The 18,778-nt window shown below is 51.4% G+C and overlaps 1 protein-coding gene across 1 annotated transcript in view; it reads left to right on the top strand.

Moving 5' to 3' along the window:
* Positions 1–18,778, top strand: part of LOC144318994 (uncharacterized) — a 143,575-nt gene that overhangs the window by 60,005 nt on the left and 64,792 nt on the right. Inside the window, exons 29-36 of the mRNA XM_077906642.1 lie at positions 2,212–2,423; positions 4,062–4,250; positions 4,628–4,767; positions 5,749–5,911; positions 6,011–6,097; positions 9,820–9,957; positions 10,049–10,168; positions 11,235–11,327. Of these exons, the coding sequence (XP_077762768.1) occupies positions 2,212–2,423; positions 4,062–4,250; positions 4,628–4,767; positions 5,749–5,911; positions 6,011–6,097; positions 9,820–9,957; positions 10,049–10,168; positions 11,235–11,327 (1,142 nt within the window). The remainder of the gene's footprint in view (positions 1–2,211; positions 2,424–4,061; positions 4,251–4,627; positions 4,768–5,748; positions 5,912–6,010; positions 6,098–9,819; positions 9,958–10,048; positions 10,169–11,234; positions 11,328–18,778) is intronic.

Raw genomic sequence — 18,778 nt, 5'->3', positions numbered from 1 at the left:
CCATCGTCCTCTGTATGTGCCCAACTTCTCACTCTCTGGAAGCTTTTAGGAACATCTCTGTATTCCAAGTGTCCTCAAATTTTATGATGTGCCCTCGTGCGCATCTGCTTTCATCCATTGTCCTGGGCACTTTGATCCTTTCAATTTGGAAACGTCATTTGGGTCAGGGTGATTTTCTTGTAGTTTCCTCTGTGTTCTGAAATTCCTGTGGGTCAGATGTTGATCCTCAGAAATTGAACCTCTACTTTTTTTTCTTCTCTCTTCTTTGCTCTATCTTCTTATCTTTTTGTTCTGGTTTTTGTTTTTATATTTTATTTATTTATGAGAGAGAGAGAGAGAGAGAAGCAGAGACATAGGCAGAGGGAGAAGAAGAGGGAGAGGTAGGCTCTCTGTGGGGAGCCTGATGTGAGACTCGATCCTAGGACCCCAGGATCATGACCTGAGCTGCTCAACCACTGAGCCATACATTGTTCTGTTTTGAGGACTTCTTTCCTCAACTTCATCTGCCAGCCCTTCTACTACATTTTAATTTTGGCTAGCTTATATTCCCAAAAGAGAGCTTATATTTCCAAAAAAGATAGCTCTTTTTGGTTCCTAAGAGTTCTTTTCTTATAGTATCCTGCTCCATGAAAACGCCTTCTCTTACTTCTCTAAGAGTAGAAGTTACAGAATTTGGGGACTTTGATCTGTTCTCCCTGAGTTTCTTTTAACTTTTTTTTCTGAATTCCTATTAGTGGCTTTCCTCAAATACCAGGCAAGACTTAGGTATGTGCTATGTTTAAGAATCGGCAGCTCAGAACTTATTTGGAAGAAGCTCCCCATGTGTTTGGGGGTACACTTGTTGACTGATGGGTTCCCCTGTCAAGCACTTGAATGGGGACCCCTGGGGCCTCTATCTGTGAACCTTTCTTTTTCATTCTGTTCTTTCCTCGAGCAGTCTTCCCATCCCCTGTGGGAGGGGTGCACAGGGGCAGGGCCCTGGGCTACTCTATTCAGCATCTCCCTGTTCTCACCCTCTGCCCTCAACCTGCCTGGTCTCCCTGCATCCAGGCCTCTCTGCCTCACTTTTCTCAGACGGTAAATCTTCCGTCTCCAACAGGCGGGAGGTTGCCCTCACCTTTGATAGACTCCCACTGCTTTTCACGTGGGTCTTTGCTCGAATGTCCCTTTCTCATGGAAACCTTGGCTGGGCTGACCTTTGCTCAATTGTCAGTACTTCGTGGAAAACTTGACTGACCTCCTCATCAAACTCCCCCTTCATTTTCCTTCATAGCACTCAGCATTGTTTACTTAGGTCTCATTATTTGTTTATTTGTTCAAGATCTGTTCCTCCTGCCATCCACCAGCCCTGGGCTGCAAGTTATATGAAGGCAGCAACTGTGTTGGCTTGTTCACTATATATCCCAAGTGTCCCAAGCAATACTGGCTGAATTAGTCCTTGAATGAATTGGGGTATTCATGACAAAATATGAGTGGGGTTCTGAGACCTGCTTTTAGTTGATCGTGGAAAGGGCAAAAGCTTATGTTGAATGTTACCTTTTTGATGATGATGATGATGGTGGTGGTGGTGATGGTATTTACTCTTCTTAACCAGTGCTTCCTCTGTCCCAAAACCCAGTGAGCAGTCTTACTGAACCCATTTTACAGATGATGGCAGCACAGGCTCAAAGAGGCCACAGCTTGGAGAGTAAAGGCCACATTCTTCATTACCACACTCCTGTGCTCCCTTCCCGGCTCTTTGTGCCTTTCTTTTGTCCATCATGTCCCTACAAAAAATCACCAAACCCACAGAAAAGTGCAGTGGATTATATCGTTCACACCAACCAACTCATACCCAGGTTCTACTGTTAACATTTTACTCACATGTTTCTATCCACTTATCCATCCATGTTATTTGTTGGTGCAGTTCAAGGCAAGCTGTAGACACTCGTACATGTCATCCCTAAGCGTTTCAATATGGGTGGTGGTAACTCGAGTGGGACGCACACATCTCCAGGGTACTATTTAATGAGTTTTGACAGGTGCACACACCTGTGTTGCCCCTATCACATTACCAGCATTCTGTAAAGTTCCCTCCTGTCCCATCCCAGTCATTGCCAGTTTTGAGACATGCCCAGAGTAGCTGTGAGGAGGCTACGGGCACCTCTTGGTACCTGCCAATAGTTATTTTCCTACCGGTTGTACCTGCTTCTCCCCCTCTACCTCTTGCAGGTGCTTTGAACCTGGATAGTCCCTGGCTGATGATCTCTGTGGCTCACAGGCTGTACTGGCCCCACCGTCCCACATTCCAGGCCATCCTGGAGCTGACGCTGGGCAAGGCCTGGACCCTCAAGAACCTGGTGATGAACGTGGCCTTCAGGGGCCAAGGCCTCGACAGGGAGGGCAAGATTCACATCTATACCCCGGCCACCACTTACCTCCGGGTGAGCATGCCCAGTCACGCCCCCTGCTCGCCACCCCACAGATGGACTCCAGCCCAGGAGCCTAGTTCCTTGCCATGTAGAATTTCTTGCCTGCAGAGGGAGAACACCCAGGCCTAGATGTGGGCAGGTTGGATGACCCAGTACTTACAGTCTTCAGGATTAGTTACCAAGTGAATTTGGAACAGCAGACCACGCCCCTCAGTCTCAATTTCCCATATTCTTGCTTAGCAGCTGTTAGATTAAAAGATGAAAGAATGTTGAAGGGGAACTCTGAAACAAGTAGACATCAGGCTTTTGCTGAAAACCGAATGAAAACTTCAAGGTCCGTTTTATACCAGCTGTAGGGTATCCTTGAGAAGCTTCTCCAGCATCTCTGAAGCATAATAGTCTAGGAGAAATCCAACCCATGAAAGATTTCCCAGGAGTCACCCGAGGGAGCCTGGCACATATCCTCTTCCCATGTTGGGATGATGAGTGGACACAGCAGGAGGTCAGGGCCTGACTGGGACCCAGAAGGAGGCAGCTCCATGGGCCCATCTGGGGACAGCGTAGTCCCCTCTGAGGCCAGGGCTGAGTGGTAGCAGGGTGGAGGCATGAGGAGCAGGGCATTGCCGGAGAGCTTGGGGACTGTCAAGAGGCCACTGTGTAGCGGATCGAGCCAGCACAAGAGTGCGAGGTGGGGTCAGCCAGCCACCTCGTGCAGACACCCCAGCCAGGGGCCTGATGGTGGCCTGTCCCGGGAGATGGTAGCAAGTGTCCAGATTCTGGGACTAGTTTGAAGGTGGAGCCGATGTATTTGCTGACAGATTTGCTGGTGGATTGGCAGAGGAGGGTGGGGTGGGGGGAGAGCTCAAGACAAGACATAAATGACCCCAAGCAGCTAGGTGGAGGAGGCGCCCCTCACTGAAATGGGAGCCTGGCAGTAGGGGGCTCTGGGGAGAGGCTCCAGGTCAGGGACCTTTGGGACAAGGTGTTAGGGAGTTCTAGTATTTGGCAGGGGGTTCCAGTCATGCCTAAACCCCACGATGACCCCATCACCTCCACTTGTGAGGCTGTGAGCTGTGGGAACAGGGCACAGTGGCCTACGAGGTACTGGCACCGTGCTATTCCCGGTGGCGCTTGGCCCAGGGGTGGTGGGCTGGGGTGCAAGCCTGGTGCAGGGCTACCGGCGCTCTACCCCCGCCAGCTCCAGCACAAGCCAAACTAGCACCCAGTTCTTCCCAGGGCTCCAAAGACTACAGCGATGGTGCAGGGAGAGAAGGCCACCTGCAGGTGTGTGCCCCTCAGGGCAGAGACCCTGCTTGCTCATAGCAGTGGCCCAGTGAGATCATATTCCCTTTTTGAGCCGAAGAGGAAAGAAGGAGAAGGGAATTATCTTCTCTGATAACTGATGCTTCAGATTCTCTCTCTGCTCAGGGCTGAGAGCTGAAGGGAAGTTTGTTGTCCTCTTTTTTCAAGACCCTGTAGGGAACAATCATTTCTGCCTGTGCCAGTCAGGAAAGGCCTCACAGAGAAGGCATCGGAGGGATTTTGAAGCATGAGTAGGAGTTCACCAAGTGGGAATGGGGAGAAAGGGCGTCCCCGGGGGAGGGCATCGGGTGTGCAAAGGCTTTGGTCGCCCTCCCCTCCTCGCTGTAGGTATCCACGGTGATGACCTTGGCACAGAGCCTCTTCCGCAGCCGGAGTGAAGTAGAATCAGCCTGGAGTGCCACGGTGCAGAACGAGATCCACGCAGAGAACAGCCAAGACCTTAAGATAGTTCACTGCTGGTTGAAGGGCCCCCTGCGGGAGATGAACTTGACTGCAGCCTACAGGCACACGGAGCAGGTGAGTCCAGGGGGCCCAGGCTGGAGACTGCACTGTTGAGAGACCCCCAAATCCCTCTGGCTGCTTAGAGCCATTGGCTCAGCCTATGACCGTGTGGGTTCCTGAGCTCAGTCTCTTAATCTATGAAAGAAATCTATTAGCTAAGGATCAGCTGCATTAGACCATTCCCTGCGGGGCACCTGGGGAGGGCGAGGCATGGCGGTGCACCCGTGCCACCCTGCGGCCTGCTCTGGGTGAGGCTGCGGTCCAGGTCAGCAGCCCCGCCTCAGGTGGCCACTCCCAGGGCAGTGGGCAGGCAGTGGGAGCTCCCCTTGCAACCCCACGCATGATGGTCCCCACTGGGCCACCCCTCTCCATCAGCCTGGTCCTTGTTGCAGCCCCGGAAGACCCACGTGTCGCTGACGGCTCTGGTGACTGGCACCAGGGGCCAGCCTCGGGGCCTGGAGTTGGACGGCAAGCTGGAGGAGGTGACTCGCGACGGGAGGTTGTACCAGAAGCAGGGGACCTTCCTCCTCAGGTACGTGTGGCCCCTTCCCCTTACGTGCAGCGTCTGCCAGGCCTCTGCTTCTGCAGCGTGGAGGGTCACGGGGGACGGGGTGAGCCGTGCTGCCCGGGAGGCCCACCCTGGCCTGCGGAGCCCAAGGTGGAGCCCAGAGCTCGGAGACCAGCTGCCTGCCTCCCTTGAAAGTCCCGCATCCCTAACCCCCTTCCATTAGGATGCTATGACATCTGGGAGCGGAAGCCTGTCATCACCCCTAGCCTGAGAGCTGCTCTGGGGAATCTTTCCAGTTCCTGGAGGCACAGCTTGTGGTCGGGAGGGTATAAGAGGTGGGGAGGGGGTGAAATCGGCAGACCCGGCCTGAGCTCCAGTCTGGGTCCAGACCCCGCTGCCTGACCTGAGTCCTCTTTTGTCAAAACAACAGCAACTGAGAAGTGACAGGAGCCACCGTCTCCATAGGCCTCATTCATTCGTTTAGTTCATTTATATTTATTGAGCACCTACTACGTGCTGTGCACTCTTCTGGGAAAACAGGGAACCAAAGGGACAGGACTCCTGCCCTTAGGGAGCTTGCATTCACTGCACGGACATTACCTCCAATGGTCCCAACCACCGTTGGGATGGAGCAGCTAGTATTTCAGTCCCCATTTCACGGAGGGGGGAAACTGAGGCATGCAGAAGTCAATCATGTCTGTCCTCTGCTGCCCAAGGTAACAGGGCCCAGGGGCTGCCTGTCCTTGGGTCTCTGCTGCCCATGGGGGACGGTGACCCCCGCCGTGCCCAGCTCACTGGGTTGTCACCGGGGCACCGTGAGATGGTCAACGAGTGTCGGTTGGCAAGACTCAGGGCCCACGTGCGTCCTGATGTTCTCTTCTCTGTGACAGAGTCTCAACCCTGCAAGCTTGTGACGGGCCCGGTCTGAGCTCGTGGGGCACAGCTGTCCCCTGCCCCTGCCAGCCGCTTTAATGGCTCCGGCCTGTTATCCTCTGTCCATGCCAGGCACCCCTTGCCTCTGCCCATCCCGCAGAGCCTCCTCCTGCAGGAGACCTTCACGGCGGATGGGCGCCACCAGCGATGCTCCCTGGAAACCAGGCTTGTCCTGAATGGCCGGGAGGAGACCCTGCAGACCGTAGTCCTGGGCTACCAGGCCGGACACCCCTACGTGAGTGGGCTCCGGGACGCCCTGGGAGCCGGGGGAGGCCCCTGGCCGCCGCTGACCCATCTTTGGGGGCGTGTGCCCGTGTCCCCCCACCCCACCCAGGTCTGCGCTGGCCTGACCCACCCGTACAAGAGTGAGGCCATTCCCGGGAACGTGGAGGGGTGCGCCGTCGCCTGGAGTGAGCACGCCGTAAGTGGGAACCCCCCGGGGAGCTGGCATGCAGGGGTCCCCAATCCAACCTGCTGTCTTCTCGGAACTGGATGAGCAGAGGGCTCCCCGGCCTGGGTTTTCTGTTCCACCCTGTCCCCGCTGCTCCATCCTGCCTGACAGCCCGAGGGGCCTTTCCTGGGCCAGCACGATCACACCGCTCCTTCTCTCTGGACGGAGACCCCAGCCCCGCCCTGTGGTCTTGCTGACCCTCCAGGCCACCCGAGACCCTTCTCTCCTTCGGCCATGTCCTTTCACTCAGCCTCCTCTCGGTCCCTCAGCCAGCTCTTTCCTGCCCCAGGACCTCTGTGTGTTCTGTGTCTGGAGCGGTCACTCCTTCGGCTTTGCCTCCTTGCCTTGTACTCACTGGTGAGGGTTCAGCTCATGCATCCCTTCTCCTTGCGTCAAGCCTGACCCCCAGACCACCTTGCATCCCCTGGTTACCCCCCTGCACGCCCCACACCACTGCTTCTAGCCCTTCTCACAAATCTCAGTTCTATTTTGATGTGATTCTTTAACCAGTCGCTGTCCCTCCTGCCGGCCCCTGAGATCTGTGGATGGTACCGTGTCTCATTTGATTGTACTTTATTTCATCACACTTTCCAGATTTTGCATTTTCTTAAATACACCCTGAAGGGTGGTGGCAACCCTGCATCCAGCAAGGCTGTTGGTGCTGTTTTGCCAACAGCATTTACTCACTTCATGTCTCCGTGTCATGTTTTGGCGACTCTGGCAATACTTCACTTTTTCATTATTGTGATATTGGTTGTGGTGGTTTGTGATCAGTGACTACAGTTGGCTGCAAACTCAGATGATGGTTAGCACTTTGTAGCAATGAGGTATTCTTTAAATGAAGGTACGTGTGTGGTGTTTTTTTTTTTAAACATAATCCTGCTGCACGTTTAATCAACTACCGTGTAAATAGAACTTTTGTATATACTGGGAAAGCGAGAATTTCGTTTGACTCGCTTGTTGCCAGACTTGCTTTATTGGGGTGGTCCGGAACCAAACCTGCAGGGTCTCCAAGGTATGCCCCTATTTATCACTGGAGCCCCAGGACCTGGCACGTCATCTGTGCTTAATGATTCATTGTCACCCCAGTGCTATTGAGAGTCTGTTGTGCACCTGACCCAGAGCAGGAGTGGACAACCTTTTCCTATGCAGGAGGAGATAGTAATTAATTATTTCTGCCTCTGCAGGCTGTAAGGTCTCTGCTACAGGTACTCATCCGACTGCCCTCGTAGCACAGACACATCCTAGAAAACGCACAAGTGAATGGGCACAATCGTGTTCTGATAAAACTTGTGCTGTGGACTGAATGCTTGAGTTCTCCCCCAGATTCGTATGTTGAAGCCCTAATGTGAAGATATTGGGAGGGGAGGGTCTTTGGGGGGTGGTTAGGTCATGAGGCTGGAGCCCCCATGATGAGATTCATACCTCATGGGAAGAGGAAGAGCTTGTTCTTGCTCTCTCTCTCTCTCTCCACCCTATGAGGGTGCCGTAAGGAGAGAGCCGCCAGCAAGCCAGGAGGAAGGCCTCCGGAACCCAACCCCGATCTCAGACTGTCAACCTCCAGGATCGAGAGGAGTAAATTTTGGTTGTTTAAACCACCGAGGCTATGGGATTTTTGTTGAGAGTAGCCTGAACTGCAAAGACAACTTCACATACAAACATGAGCCAGGTTTGACTCCCTGGCCGAGGCTTTCTGCCTGACTTAGAAGGCGTTGGCATTAGCCTTTGTAGGGGTGAAATTCATTTTTGCCATTGTGCCCAGAACGAATGATTCCATGTCCCTGGGCCCCCGTTTCCTCGGCCATAAAACGGAGACAGCAGTACTCATCTCTTATGCTGTGGTTGTGAGGACGGAAATGTAACGTGATAATCTTCCTTAGGTACCTGACACGTGCCCATCTGCCCCTCATCCCAGACTCCTTCCCGATCTAGGAATAGGTAACTCTATTCTCCAGCAAGCATTTATTGAGCACCTATCATGTGCCAGGCCCTGGACAAAGAAGTTAGTGGTGGCCTCTCCTTTGAGGGATGTACAAAGGTCTACTGAAGGAGGGTGACGTGGGGCCAGCTGTTGAGACCTCTTCTTCTGGGGCCACACCTGTTCAACCAGGGTTGTGGATGGCTTCCAAAGGGTTGGTAGCTGAAGTCCTTGGAGCTCCTGAGGAAGCAAAGGGCAGAATGACAGCCCAAAACACCTGCAGAAATACCTCCCCATGGTGTTGAGTGCTTTTTTTTTTTTTTTTTTAAACCGGAGATTGCAGAATGGCGCCATGGGCCAGATCTAGCCTGCAGATGTGTTTTGTTTGGCCTGCTTCACACTTCACATTTTTAAAAACCTTGTCAACGTGTAAAAATCAGAAGATTTGGAGTAAAACTCAGATTTCTGCTTCTAATTAAAAAGAAATCAGAAGATCTGACACAGGAGGCCTGAAATCCCACCTGACAACAAGAGGCGAGAAGCAAGTGGATGGGGACCCTTTCATTGAGTTGAATTTGGCTCTCTGGTCTTTCTAAAACCCTGTCTTTGTTTAATGACACACATTTATTTTCCTTCTCTTGGACTTTTATTTATCCTTCTACCATCTTGTTTCTAAAATAAAGCCACGCATTGTTCTAAAGTTGTACGCTAGCGATAAGATTCTGCGGCAAGACATTTTTAACTTCCCTGTCACCGCAGATGGGAACAGATGGCATACTCTGCTACCGTGGTCTTGGCATGTGGCAGAGGCTAAAAAGTTGCTGAGTGAACACATGATTAACCATGTGGATTCGTGTCTTGTGGCTGCGATACCAAAGTACTACAAGCTTCATGGCTTCAAACAACACAAACTCACCTTATGTATTTGGAGATCAGAAATCCAAAATGGGTTTCCCTTGGCTCATGGCAGGTATTGCCAGAGTTACCTTCTTTCTGGAGGCTCCAGGAGAGAATCCTTTTCCTTGTCTTTTCTAGCTACTAGGAGCCACCCACGACTCGTGGGTCATCGTCCTTTTCTCTGTCTTCAAAGCCAGCAGAGATAGCATCTCTCTCTCACTCTCTCTTGTTCTCTCACTGACTCTGACCCTTCTGCCTCCCTCTTATAAGAATGCTTATCATTGCCTTGGGCCCACTGGATGATCCAGGATAATCTCCCCATCTAAAGATCCTCAACTGCAAAATCCCCTTTGCTGTGTAAAATAACGTATTTACAGGTTCTGAGGATCAAGATACGGGGATCTTTGGGAGGCTGGATATTTTCCTGCCTGCCATGTTATGAATTAAACATTCTTTCACTTCAGCCTGGCGTTGGCCTTGGGGTTGCTGGCTATCACGAGTGATTTTGCCCTCTTCCAGATATTTCCTGAGTGCCTGCAGTGCGCCAGGACCTGTGTTCAGTATGAGGCATACCACCGTGAACAAAACTGTCACATACCAGGGCACTCCCTTGGAATGAGACACAGGTTCTCAGATTCACCCCCTCAAGCCCACCCCACTCACGCTACTTGTGGGCACTAGACTTGATCATTCCTCTTTGAAAGACCCCCACGTACCTGTCCTCGCTTCCTGCCCTGTGTGTGGATAGTGGAGACCACTTTAACCCATCCATCTTGGGGCTGTTTTCTTCTAACTGCTGGATTCCCAGGGTGGCTTCTGTAGGCACTTGGAGATGGAAAATCACTTCTCTCCATCCTACCGGTTCTTGCTCCCCCAGGCTAAGAACAGGGAGGTCGAGGCCACTTTGAAAGTCAACCAGAACGTCGTCCTGCACTTAAAGGGTCTGCACCATGACCGATCTCAGCATGGGGAAATCTGGCACAGCCTGGCCCTGGATGCTGCACACTCCTCCCAGGTACCTGTCCCCAGCTTGGGCAAACACTGGTTTGCGGCCTCTGAGCGGTGCTCAACTGTTGGAGAGCATAAATGGCACTGTTTCTTTCCAGCTGAGGCTCCCACAGGCCCTGCATTTGGATGGGGACGTTGTCTTCAGACGGGGTCCTCGGGGAGCATTTGACTGCAGGGTGGACACAAGGGCTGCCATCAACCGCAACGTCACCTCCCAGGTCAGATGTCCCGGTTCTGCCTCCTTCCTCCCTGAGGGAGGAGAGATGTCCATGTCAGAGCACAGGTGTCCCATGTGCAGGGGCTGAAGAGGTGGCAGGGTGGCCCTGGAGAGCCCTTACTTTGGCAGTGTGCGTGGGATGAATCAGGATGCACTGTTGTAATAAAAGCCTGCTTTCCTGTGAAGCTTTATTGCCTGGTCGTGTCACAGTTGCTGTGTGGCTCTGTGGCTCTGCCTCAGCTGGCACAGGGGGCCTGGGACAGTGAGAATTATACAGAAGGTTCCCAGGGCCAGTCCCTTTAGGGGGCCAGGCCACACCTGCCTGCATTCCATTGGCCAGAACTCATCACATGACCCTGCCCAGCTGCAAGGGAGGCTGGGAAATGTAGTTTGAGCTGTGTGTCCAAGAGGGAAAGAAAATGCAGCTTGGTGGTTATACATAGGAGCTGCTGTGGCTATATTTGTTCGATCCTTTCCTATACACAGATTGCGTCTCTGCCACATACTGGGTTCTGTGCTGCGTCCTGGGGATGCACGGGCGACTTTCTGTCTCCAACTCCCAGGAGCTCTAAGTCCAAATTTTAGCTCCACTGCTGATTCGCTGTGTGACCTTGGATAAATTACTCAACCCCATTGAATATCGGTTTTTTCAGCTGTGAAATGGGGACAGTGATACCAGCCAGTGAGAGCAGGGGTGGAGATTAAATGAGGTGACAGTTACAAAGCCTGCTATGTGGTCAGGGTCAAATAGAATGCTGCCGTGGACGTGGGAGGCATAAGCAGGCACTGTGGCAGGGGATGTAAGAGGCCCGAGGTCCCAGGATCATCTTCCCAGCCCCCTATCTGGGGCCTCACTTCTCAAGTTCCTAAGTAACGCAGCCTGAGTCAGATTGGGGCTAAGGAGCATCGCAGAAGGTGGTTTCTGGCATCTGCTGTTGGCTTGGGCTTTGGGCAAGCTCTGGGATGACCGGTCCTTCCTCGGGCGCCCAGCCAGCTACCTTCTGGGGTTCGGCATCTCCCTCCTCCACTCCCTCTGACCCTCCTCCTCCACCTCCCCTTGTCAACAGGTCTCGATCCAGCTGAACGGATCTGACTCCCACTTGGCGTTCCTCTTCCAGCTCAGACATCCCCACAGACCAGCATTTCCTCCAGACTTCCAGGTACAGACGTGGTCCCTCTGGGGTGACCTCGAATTGCCTGCCAAGTGTTGTCTCTGAGCAGAGCAGCCAGCTTGCTGGGAGATGGGGCAGAAGGAAGAGAGGATGGAGGCCCCGGGTGTGAAGCGAGGGAGGCCACACCAGGATGTGAAGCTTAGCCATTCAGCCAGTCCAAGAATCAAGAACAGATGGCAGCAGGGAGGTTTCCAAATCCATCATTTGGAAGTGATTGCCCAGGCCAGAAGGGGTTTTTTGCGCCCTGGGGGGCAGAAGGATCACATTTCACCCTTAAAAATGGAGAGAAGCAGAATTGTCCTCTCTAGCCTGTCCTGTATTTGGGAGAAGCCATCTGATCCATTTTTTGACCTCGGAGTATTTTGCCTGGCATGGGGGTAGGAAGGCTGAACGGTTTTACTCTACAAGGAGATAAAGGGCAGGGAAAGGAGGCCAGGCAGGAGGGCTGTGCTCTGCTGTCCCAGCGCTGGGTGCCCCACGTGTCACCAAACAAGCCAAGTGTGCTGTGTACACAGGAATTAGGCAGCAGGCTGGGGAGATGGAGGTGTAGACGGGTAGTCTACCTGTGAGGAGGCCCAGAACTTGAGAGCAATTTTTAAGTGCCTGCTGTGTGCCAGCCCTGTGCTGGTGACTCTGGGAACTCGAAAGGACCCTGAGAAGAGCTTTCCATTATGGAAACTGGTCCTTCTCAGAGGTACCTGTTTTCGTGGGTCACCAGCTCTGAAATCAGGATGTCTTCAAATTCCCATGGGTTCACTGCTTTATTATCAGCTTTTTTGCTTTCATGGGGGTCCATAAAGTCATGGCACATCTCAGGGCATCTGGCGTCCCGGATCCGAGGGCATGCTGTCACTGTCATCGGTTGTGATAGGAGCTGATGTCTGTTGAGTGTTGACCACGTGCCAGGCTCTGTTCTCAACCCTTTACGTGGGCTTGTCTCATGGATGCCCCGTGACGCCGCTGTGGTAGGACTCTGCAGATGAGAATCTGCGACAGAGAGAGGGGACGTGACTTGTACAAGGCCACTGAGTGTGTAGGGAGGGGGAGGATCCCGGATGCGAACCTGATACCCCTGGCTGTGCTCACCACGGGGCAGATGTACCGAAATCCTGGATGCTGGGTCATCTAATGGGCTCAGACTTTATTATCATTAAAAAAAAAATTTTTTTTTTAATTAGAGAGAAAGCACAAGTAGGGGAGAGGGCAGAGGGAGAGAGAGAAGCATACTCCCCTCTGGGCAGGGAGCCCAATGCAGGATTCAATCCCAGGACCCCAGAATCATGTCCTGAGCTGAAGGCTTAACTGACTGAGCCTCACAGGTGCCCCTATCACCACTTTTTAAAACAGCAGCACCTTTGTTCACCTTCGCTCTCTGTGGGTGAAGTGGGGCTGGGGAGCTCAGCTTTGTCAGCCTCTGCCTCCCTCTTGGAGCCCCTGCGAAGCATCTGCGGCTGGAAGCTGCGTGCATGCTGCAAGCTTTCACGGTGTAGCAACGAGCCTAGCAACTATCCATAGCCCTTCCCCTCCTTGCATGGCCAGCGCTCCAAGGAGATCAAGGCCCGTTATCCGGGCATTCTTTGTTATCAAGGAGGTGCACCCGGTTGGCCGCCCCCAGAGCCCCTGACCTTGAATGCTGAACATGTTTTTTCTACATATCCTGCTTGATGGGAATATAGAGGGAGCACGGGATCCGTACATTCTCAAATGATTGATGGGGGTGTTCAGGGTGTGCTTGCACAAGCCAGCCGTCCAGCCTGCACCATACACTCCACCCTGGGACCCCCCAGATGGCACCTTCATTCTTGACACGCCCCTCTTCCCTGGTATCCCTGGGGCTGGGTATGCCGAGGCACGCTGCAACCAAACCCCGTAGCAACAGCGTGAGCCACAGCATCCAAGTAATAGGAAGACACAAATGGCTAATGGCCATAAATGGCCTTCTTGCGAGGAAGAAGGCAAGTGATTTAACCAAGCACTAACAGGGTCAGTAAGGAATTCAGCAGCTTTACTCTGTGTTTACACTAGCCATGGCTTGGGAAATGGTGTGGAAATAGTCCTATACACACACACACAAAATTCTGTCTTGATGAGACCACGTGTCCCTCCCAGTGCTGTGGTTAACATGTCACAAACCATTCCATTTTGCAGAACTGCTTGTCTTATTTGGGAACCCTCCTAGAGAGGGAGAGGGAGAGGGAGAGGGATTGCCTCAAAGGTGGAATTAAAAGCAGCAGCCATGTGTCTGGCTAGCCGTGTGTCAACCAGCTGCCCTACATCCTATAAATGAGTATATGGCCCAGCAAGTAGGGGTGCTCCCAGATATAGCATCAGCCCTACTTACCCAGTAAGTAAGTGGGCACCACATGCCCACAGCCATCGCCAGGGGGAGGGGAGAGGGGAGAGCACCTGAGGGAATGGGTGCACGCTGTCTCCCTAGCCAGATCTCAGCGGTAATGGGTGCAATGTGATTGCATGGTTGTGTGGGTATCCACCCTACATTATGACCTATAGCATTTGGGGGTCCCATTGTACCTCTCTGTATACAATGGGGCCACTTCCATAATTTGTACCAGGAACATGCAGTGCACAGCTGGTCCAGGTCCATGCCACAAATGGTGGCCTTCTGGGTGGCACACTTACTGGGGCAGGCTTGCAGGGGTCCCGGATAAGTGTCCACACGCATTGGAGCATAAGGTCAGCCATCCGAGAGAGGCAAGGGACCCGTGCAGTCGATCTGCCCCCTTGCTGCCTGTCCAGTGTCTCTTGACAAATGCCGTGATCATTCCTGGCACACGCTGGACTTTGTTGGCAGACGGTTGTGATGTCTTTGTAACGCAGCGGTAGGCCCCGGTTCTTAGCGATGGTCCACAAGGACCGTTGTTCTGGATGTCCCATCTTCTCGTGTAGCCAGATGGTGACATCTTCTGCTGGCACATCTTCCAGGAGGGGGACACAGGCCAGCTCATTGGCCTATTGATTGCCAGGTGGGGTGTGCATCCACAGGGCAAACAGGGGTGTTCATACCTCTTAGGCATCAGAGTACATGCTTCCATATGTCGGTGTCCCAGTGTGAGCGCCCCGCCCCCATCCAGTCTTGTACCTCCTGTTGGAGCAGCCACATGGTCCGTCCTCTGCGAGCTGCCCAGCTATCTGCTATCTGTGCACAGAACAGTGGGATCATGGGGCACCCGACTGGCTCAGTCAGTAGAGCATGTGACTCTTGATCTCAGAGTTAGGAGTTCGAGCCCCAAGTTGAGTGTAGAGATGACTTAAAATTAAAATCATTAAAGGGGCTCTTGGGTGGCTCAGGTTAAGCATCTACCTTTGGCTCATGTTGTGATCCTGGTGTCCTGGGATCGAGCCCCACGTCGGGCTCCCTGCTCAGCGGGGAGTCTGCTGCTCCATCTCTTTCTGCCTCTCCCCCTGCCTGTGCTCTCACTCTCACTCTCTCACTCACAAATAAATTTAAAAAGAAAGAGTAATGGGGTGGGATCAGGCTCATGGAGCAGTACCATCCATGTTCCTTGAAGCTCGGCCCATTGACTACTAATGTCCAATGCTGGGGTCCGTCCAGATACCTTCTGTTGAGGGTTGGATGGCTGTGGCCATCCAGGCACAGGGGTTGCCCCTTGCTGACCCATCAGGGTACCACACACACTCAGGGATTGGTCCGTCTCCTTCTGGCACAACGGATGTCAGCTACGGTGGCTCTGCTGCCCCTGTTAATGGCTGTCCTTCAGGATGACATGAGTCACCAGGCCATGAGTGGAGTGCTCCTTCACACTAGAGGCTGTTTGTCAAGTTACTGTGTTGTTGCATGTAGGCCTGGTTTGGCACTGCCTGCCTCGGGCTTTGGAATGTGTCCTTTAGGCATCCCGATATAGGGTACTGAGTGGGAATGGTCACTGAGATCCTGTTAGTTGTGTCTTCTACGGCCGTGAGGCATGCCAGGTAGCACACAGCCGCTGTTCTAAAACACCATATTGCAGCTCAGCTCCTTTCCGTAACCATGACCAGAGGCCTGAGGGTGCTCCTCTGTGCCCTTGCTGTTGCCACGAGCCCCATCCAAACGCTGCTGGGCACCTGGCTGCATCCAATTTGCATGGCTGTCCCTGTCGCAGAACACCTAAGGCTTGGGTCTGTCGAACAGCCACCTTGGCTTGTTCAGATGCTTTGCTTTGGGTTCTCTCTCTCTCTCTCTCTCTCTCTCTCTGTTTCCCAACTTATAAAGGAACTGAAGCAATTGAGCCAGGTTGAGGACGCACGGATGCCAGCGCCCTAACAGACCTAGGAAGGTCTGCAACTGCTTTGGGGAAGTAGGGCGTGGTATGCTTGTACACCTAGGACAACTTAGTCTTACCTGACCAGGTAACACCCAAGTGTGTGGCCGATATGCTAGGACCCTGAATTTTCTGTGGGTTCATTGCCCTTCGCCCCCCTCGCAGAAACCCCAGCAAAGCCTGCAAGGTGTCCTGCAACAGAGACAAGTCTCCGCGTGTTGACGTTGGGTCATCAATGCAACGGGCCCATCTCACTCATATGGGGACCGGAGAGCAGAGAGGGGTCCCGGGCTACCATCCCGTGACACATCATGGCACTACAGGCAGCCCTCGGGGAGCGCTTGAGAGGTTCATCATGAAGGCAAATTGATCTTAGCTACCAGGAACTTGTACTTGTCAGCGTCCTTTTCATGAATTTCCTGGAAGCTGAGCACTTTTGCAGGAACACATTTTAGAAACTTTGTTTTTTTCTGGGCTGATTAAAAAAAAAACAACAACTTTGTTGCTATTTTTTAAATCAAGAGCAGATCAAATATTCAAGAGAACTTTGCTTTTTTTTTTTTTTTTTTTTTTTAGAACTTTGTCTTTTAACAGAGGGACAAACCAAATTCTAAAATTACACTGATGTACTTTTAAAACTTCATTCATAAAAATAAAATAAAATAAATGAAATTTAAAATTTTTTTTAAAAATATAATTTCATTCATTCAGTCTTAGTCCTGACCATGCAGAAAATTCTTTCCTCAAGATTCCCCTTCATGACCCTTCTACAACTTTCTTTTTTCATTTAGATTTTGTCCTAAGCTTTTTCCTCTCTCTAAACAACCAGTCTCACTTCAGGACAAAATTACTCCCTTTTTCCTTAACAAAAATATATTCTCATTCTTAAAACTTTCTTATGCTTCTACCTTCCCTACTTGCAGAATTGCTCTCCTTATCATTTCTGGCAGTCTATATTTTAAAAAGCCTCCCCCTCTCTTTTTTCTTCAGTCTCTGCGGGCAAGATTTTGGTTATTTCCTGGGATGCTTATATTATAGAGACATGACAAGATACAACTTCAAGGGACAGGGAAAGGATGCTAGGTTTTTTTCTCCTAAGAGGAGGATAATGGCTGTTTAAAATTTTTTGTTGTAGTGGAGATTAGAAAACATGGTGAATTTTGTCTGTTTTCTCATCAATGATCACTAGATAGGTAAATTGATTGATTGATTGACTAATTGATCACCTTTTCAAGATTCCACATCTCCGTGTCCTAATCAGGTTTTTTTTTTCTTTTCCAAGTTTGTATTGAAATTTCAGTTAGTTAAAAGACAGTGTAATATTAGTTTCAGGGGTTGAATTTAGTGATTCATCACTTACTTCTAACACTCAGTGCTCATCCCAAGTGCCCTCCTTAATCCCCACCACCTGTTTCACCCACCTCCCGACCGACCTCCTCCCTGGGGTAACCATCATCGTGTTCTCTATAGTTAAGAGTCTGTTTCTTGGTTTATCTCTCCTTTTACCACCACCCCCCAAGTTCATTTGTTTTGTTTCTTAAATTCTACAGATGAGTGAAATCATATGGCATTTGTCTTCCTCCGACTGACTTGTTTCGCTCAGCCTCTCTCTAGCCCCATCCACATCGTTGCAGATGGCAAGATTTCATTGTTTTCTATGGCTGAGTCATATTCCATTGTGCATATATGTTCCGCACCTTCTTTACGCAGTCATCAGGTGATGGACATCTGGGCTCTTTCCATAATTTGGCTATTATAGGTAATGCTGCTATAAATATCGGGGTGTGTGTGTCCCTTCAATTTAGTATTTTTGTACCCTTTTGGTAAATACCTAGTAGTCAAGTTTCCGGATCTTAATCAGTGGCATCCTGTGTCCTCCTAGCTTTGCAAAACGGCCCGCTGAGGTCTCACACTTAGCTCTCGCTTCCCTTCTCTGCCACGGTGCACAGTTTCTCCAACAAGTGCGTTAGACTGGCTGGCATTTTCGGGGATGTCCTTGTGCTCATAGCGTGGTTCAGAGCACTCATGGGATTTTCTCCAGCCTCCTGGCTAGCCAGCTCACCAGTTATGTAGCTGCTCCCTGGCAGACTCTAAGCCAGGGTGATGGCCCAGGGAGACACAAGAAGTAACCTGGATCCAGCAACCAAAAGAGAGATTTGTTGGGGGGGGACTTACATACAGTGAGTCCAGGAGCAGCAGACTGGACGAAGTATTTGTTGCTGGGATCTACACCAGCAGCTTTTGTCCTGCAGCAACTGGCTCAGCAACTACCTATGGCCTCTCCCTCCTTGCATGGCCAGTGCTCTAAGGAGATGAAGGCCTGCCACGCAGATGTTCTTTGTTACAAAGGAGATGCTGTGGGTTGGCCAACCTTGGAGCCCATGGCCTTGAACGCCGAACATGTTTTTTCTACATATCCTGCTTGATGGGACTATACAGGGAGCACAGGATCCGTACATTCTCAAGACAGCGATTAACAGGGTCATTTGGGGTGTGCTCGCACAAACCAGCCAGCCAGCACGTACTGTACATCCGCCCCCCCCATGAGATTTTAATTCCATAGACGTCCTGTATTTGTTTGTGTGCTGTATGCACATCTGTGATTTACACATAATCACAAGAAGTTGTTTTTTTAATCCAACCCCTTGCAAGCCAAGTTTCACATTTGAGGGTGATATTGCCTCTGTAACATGAGAATGCATGCTCTACGGGAAACTTTAGGCCCACAGGGGCCAGTTGGAGAAAACACAGGTGTAACCTAAAAGTTCTCAGCCCAAGCCACATTGGAATCACCTACTGAGGCTTTAGAACATACCTGGACCCCGGCCTGGAGATGCTGAATTAATTCATCAGGGGGTCCCAGGCATGCTTTTAAAAAAATTAATAAACTGGGGCACCTGAGTGGCTCATTTGCATGAGCATCTGCCTTCAGCTCAGGTCATGATCCTGGGGTCCTGGGATCGAGCCCTACATCCAGCTCCCTGCTCAGCGAGGAGTCTGCTTCTCCCTCTGCCTCTGCCCCTCCCATACTCGTGCTCATTCTCTCTCATAAATAAAATCTTTAAAAGAAATTAACTTCATTTTCCAAAGCACTTTTAGGTTTCCAGAAAAGTTGCACAGAAAGTAGAGAGAGTTCCCATATAATAGCCCCCCACCCTA

This window comes from Canis aureus, chromosome 8, assembly GCF_053574225.1.
Source record: "Canis aureus isolate CA01 chromosome 8, VMU_Caureus_v.1.0, whole genome shotgun sequence".
NCBI classification, from domain to species: Eukaryota; Metazoa; Chordata; class Mammalia; order Carnivora; family Canidae; genus Canis; species Canis aureus.
Note: the sequence above shows the minus strand (reverse complement) of the source record. Positions and strands in the feature narration are given on the sequence as shown.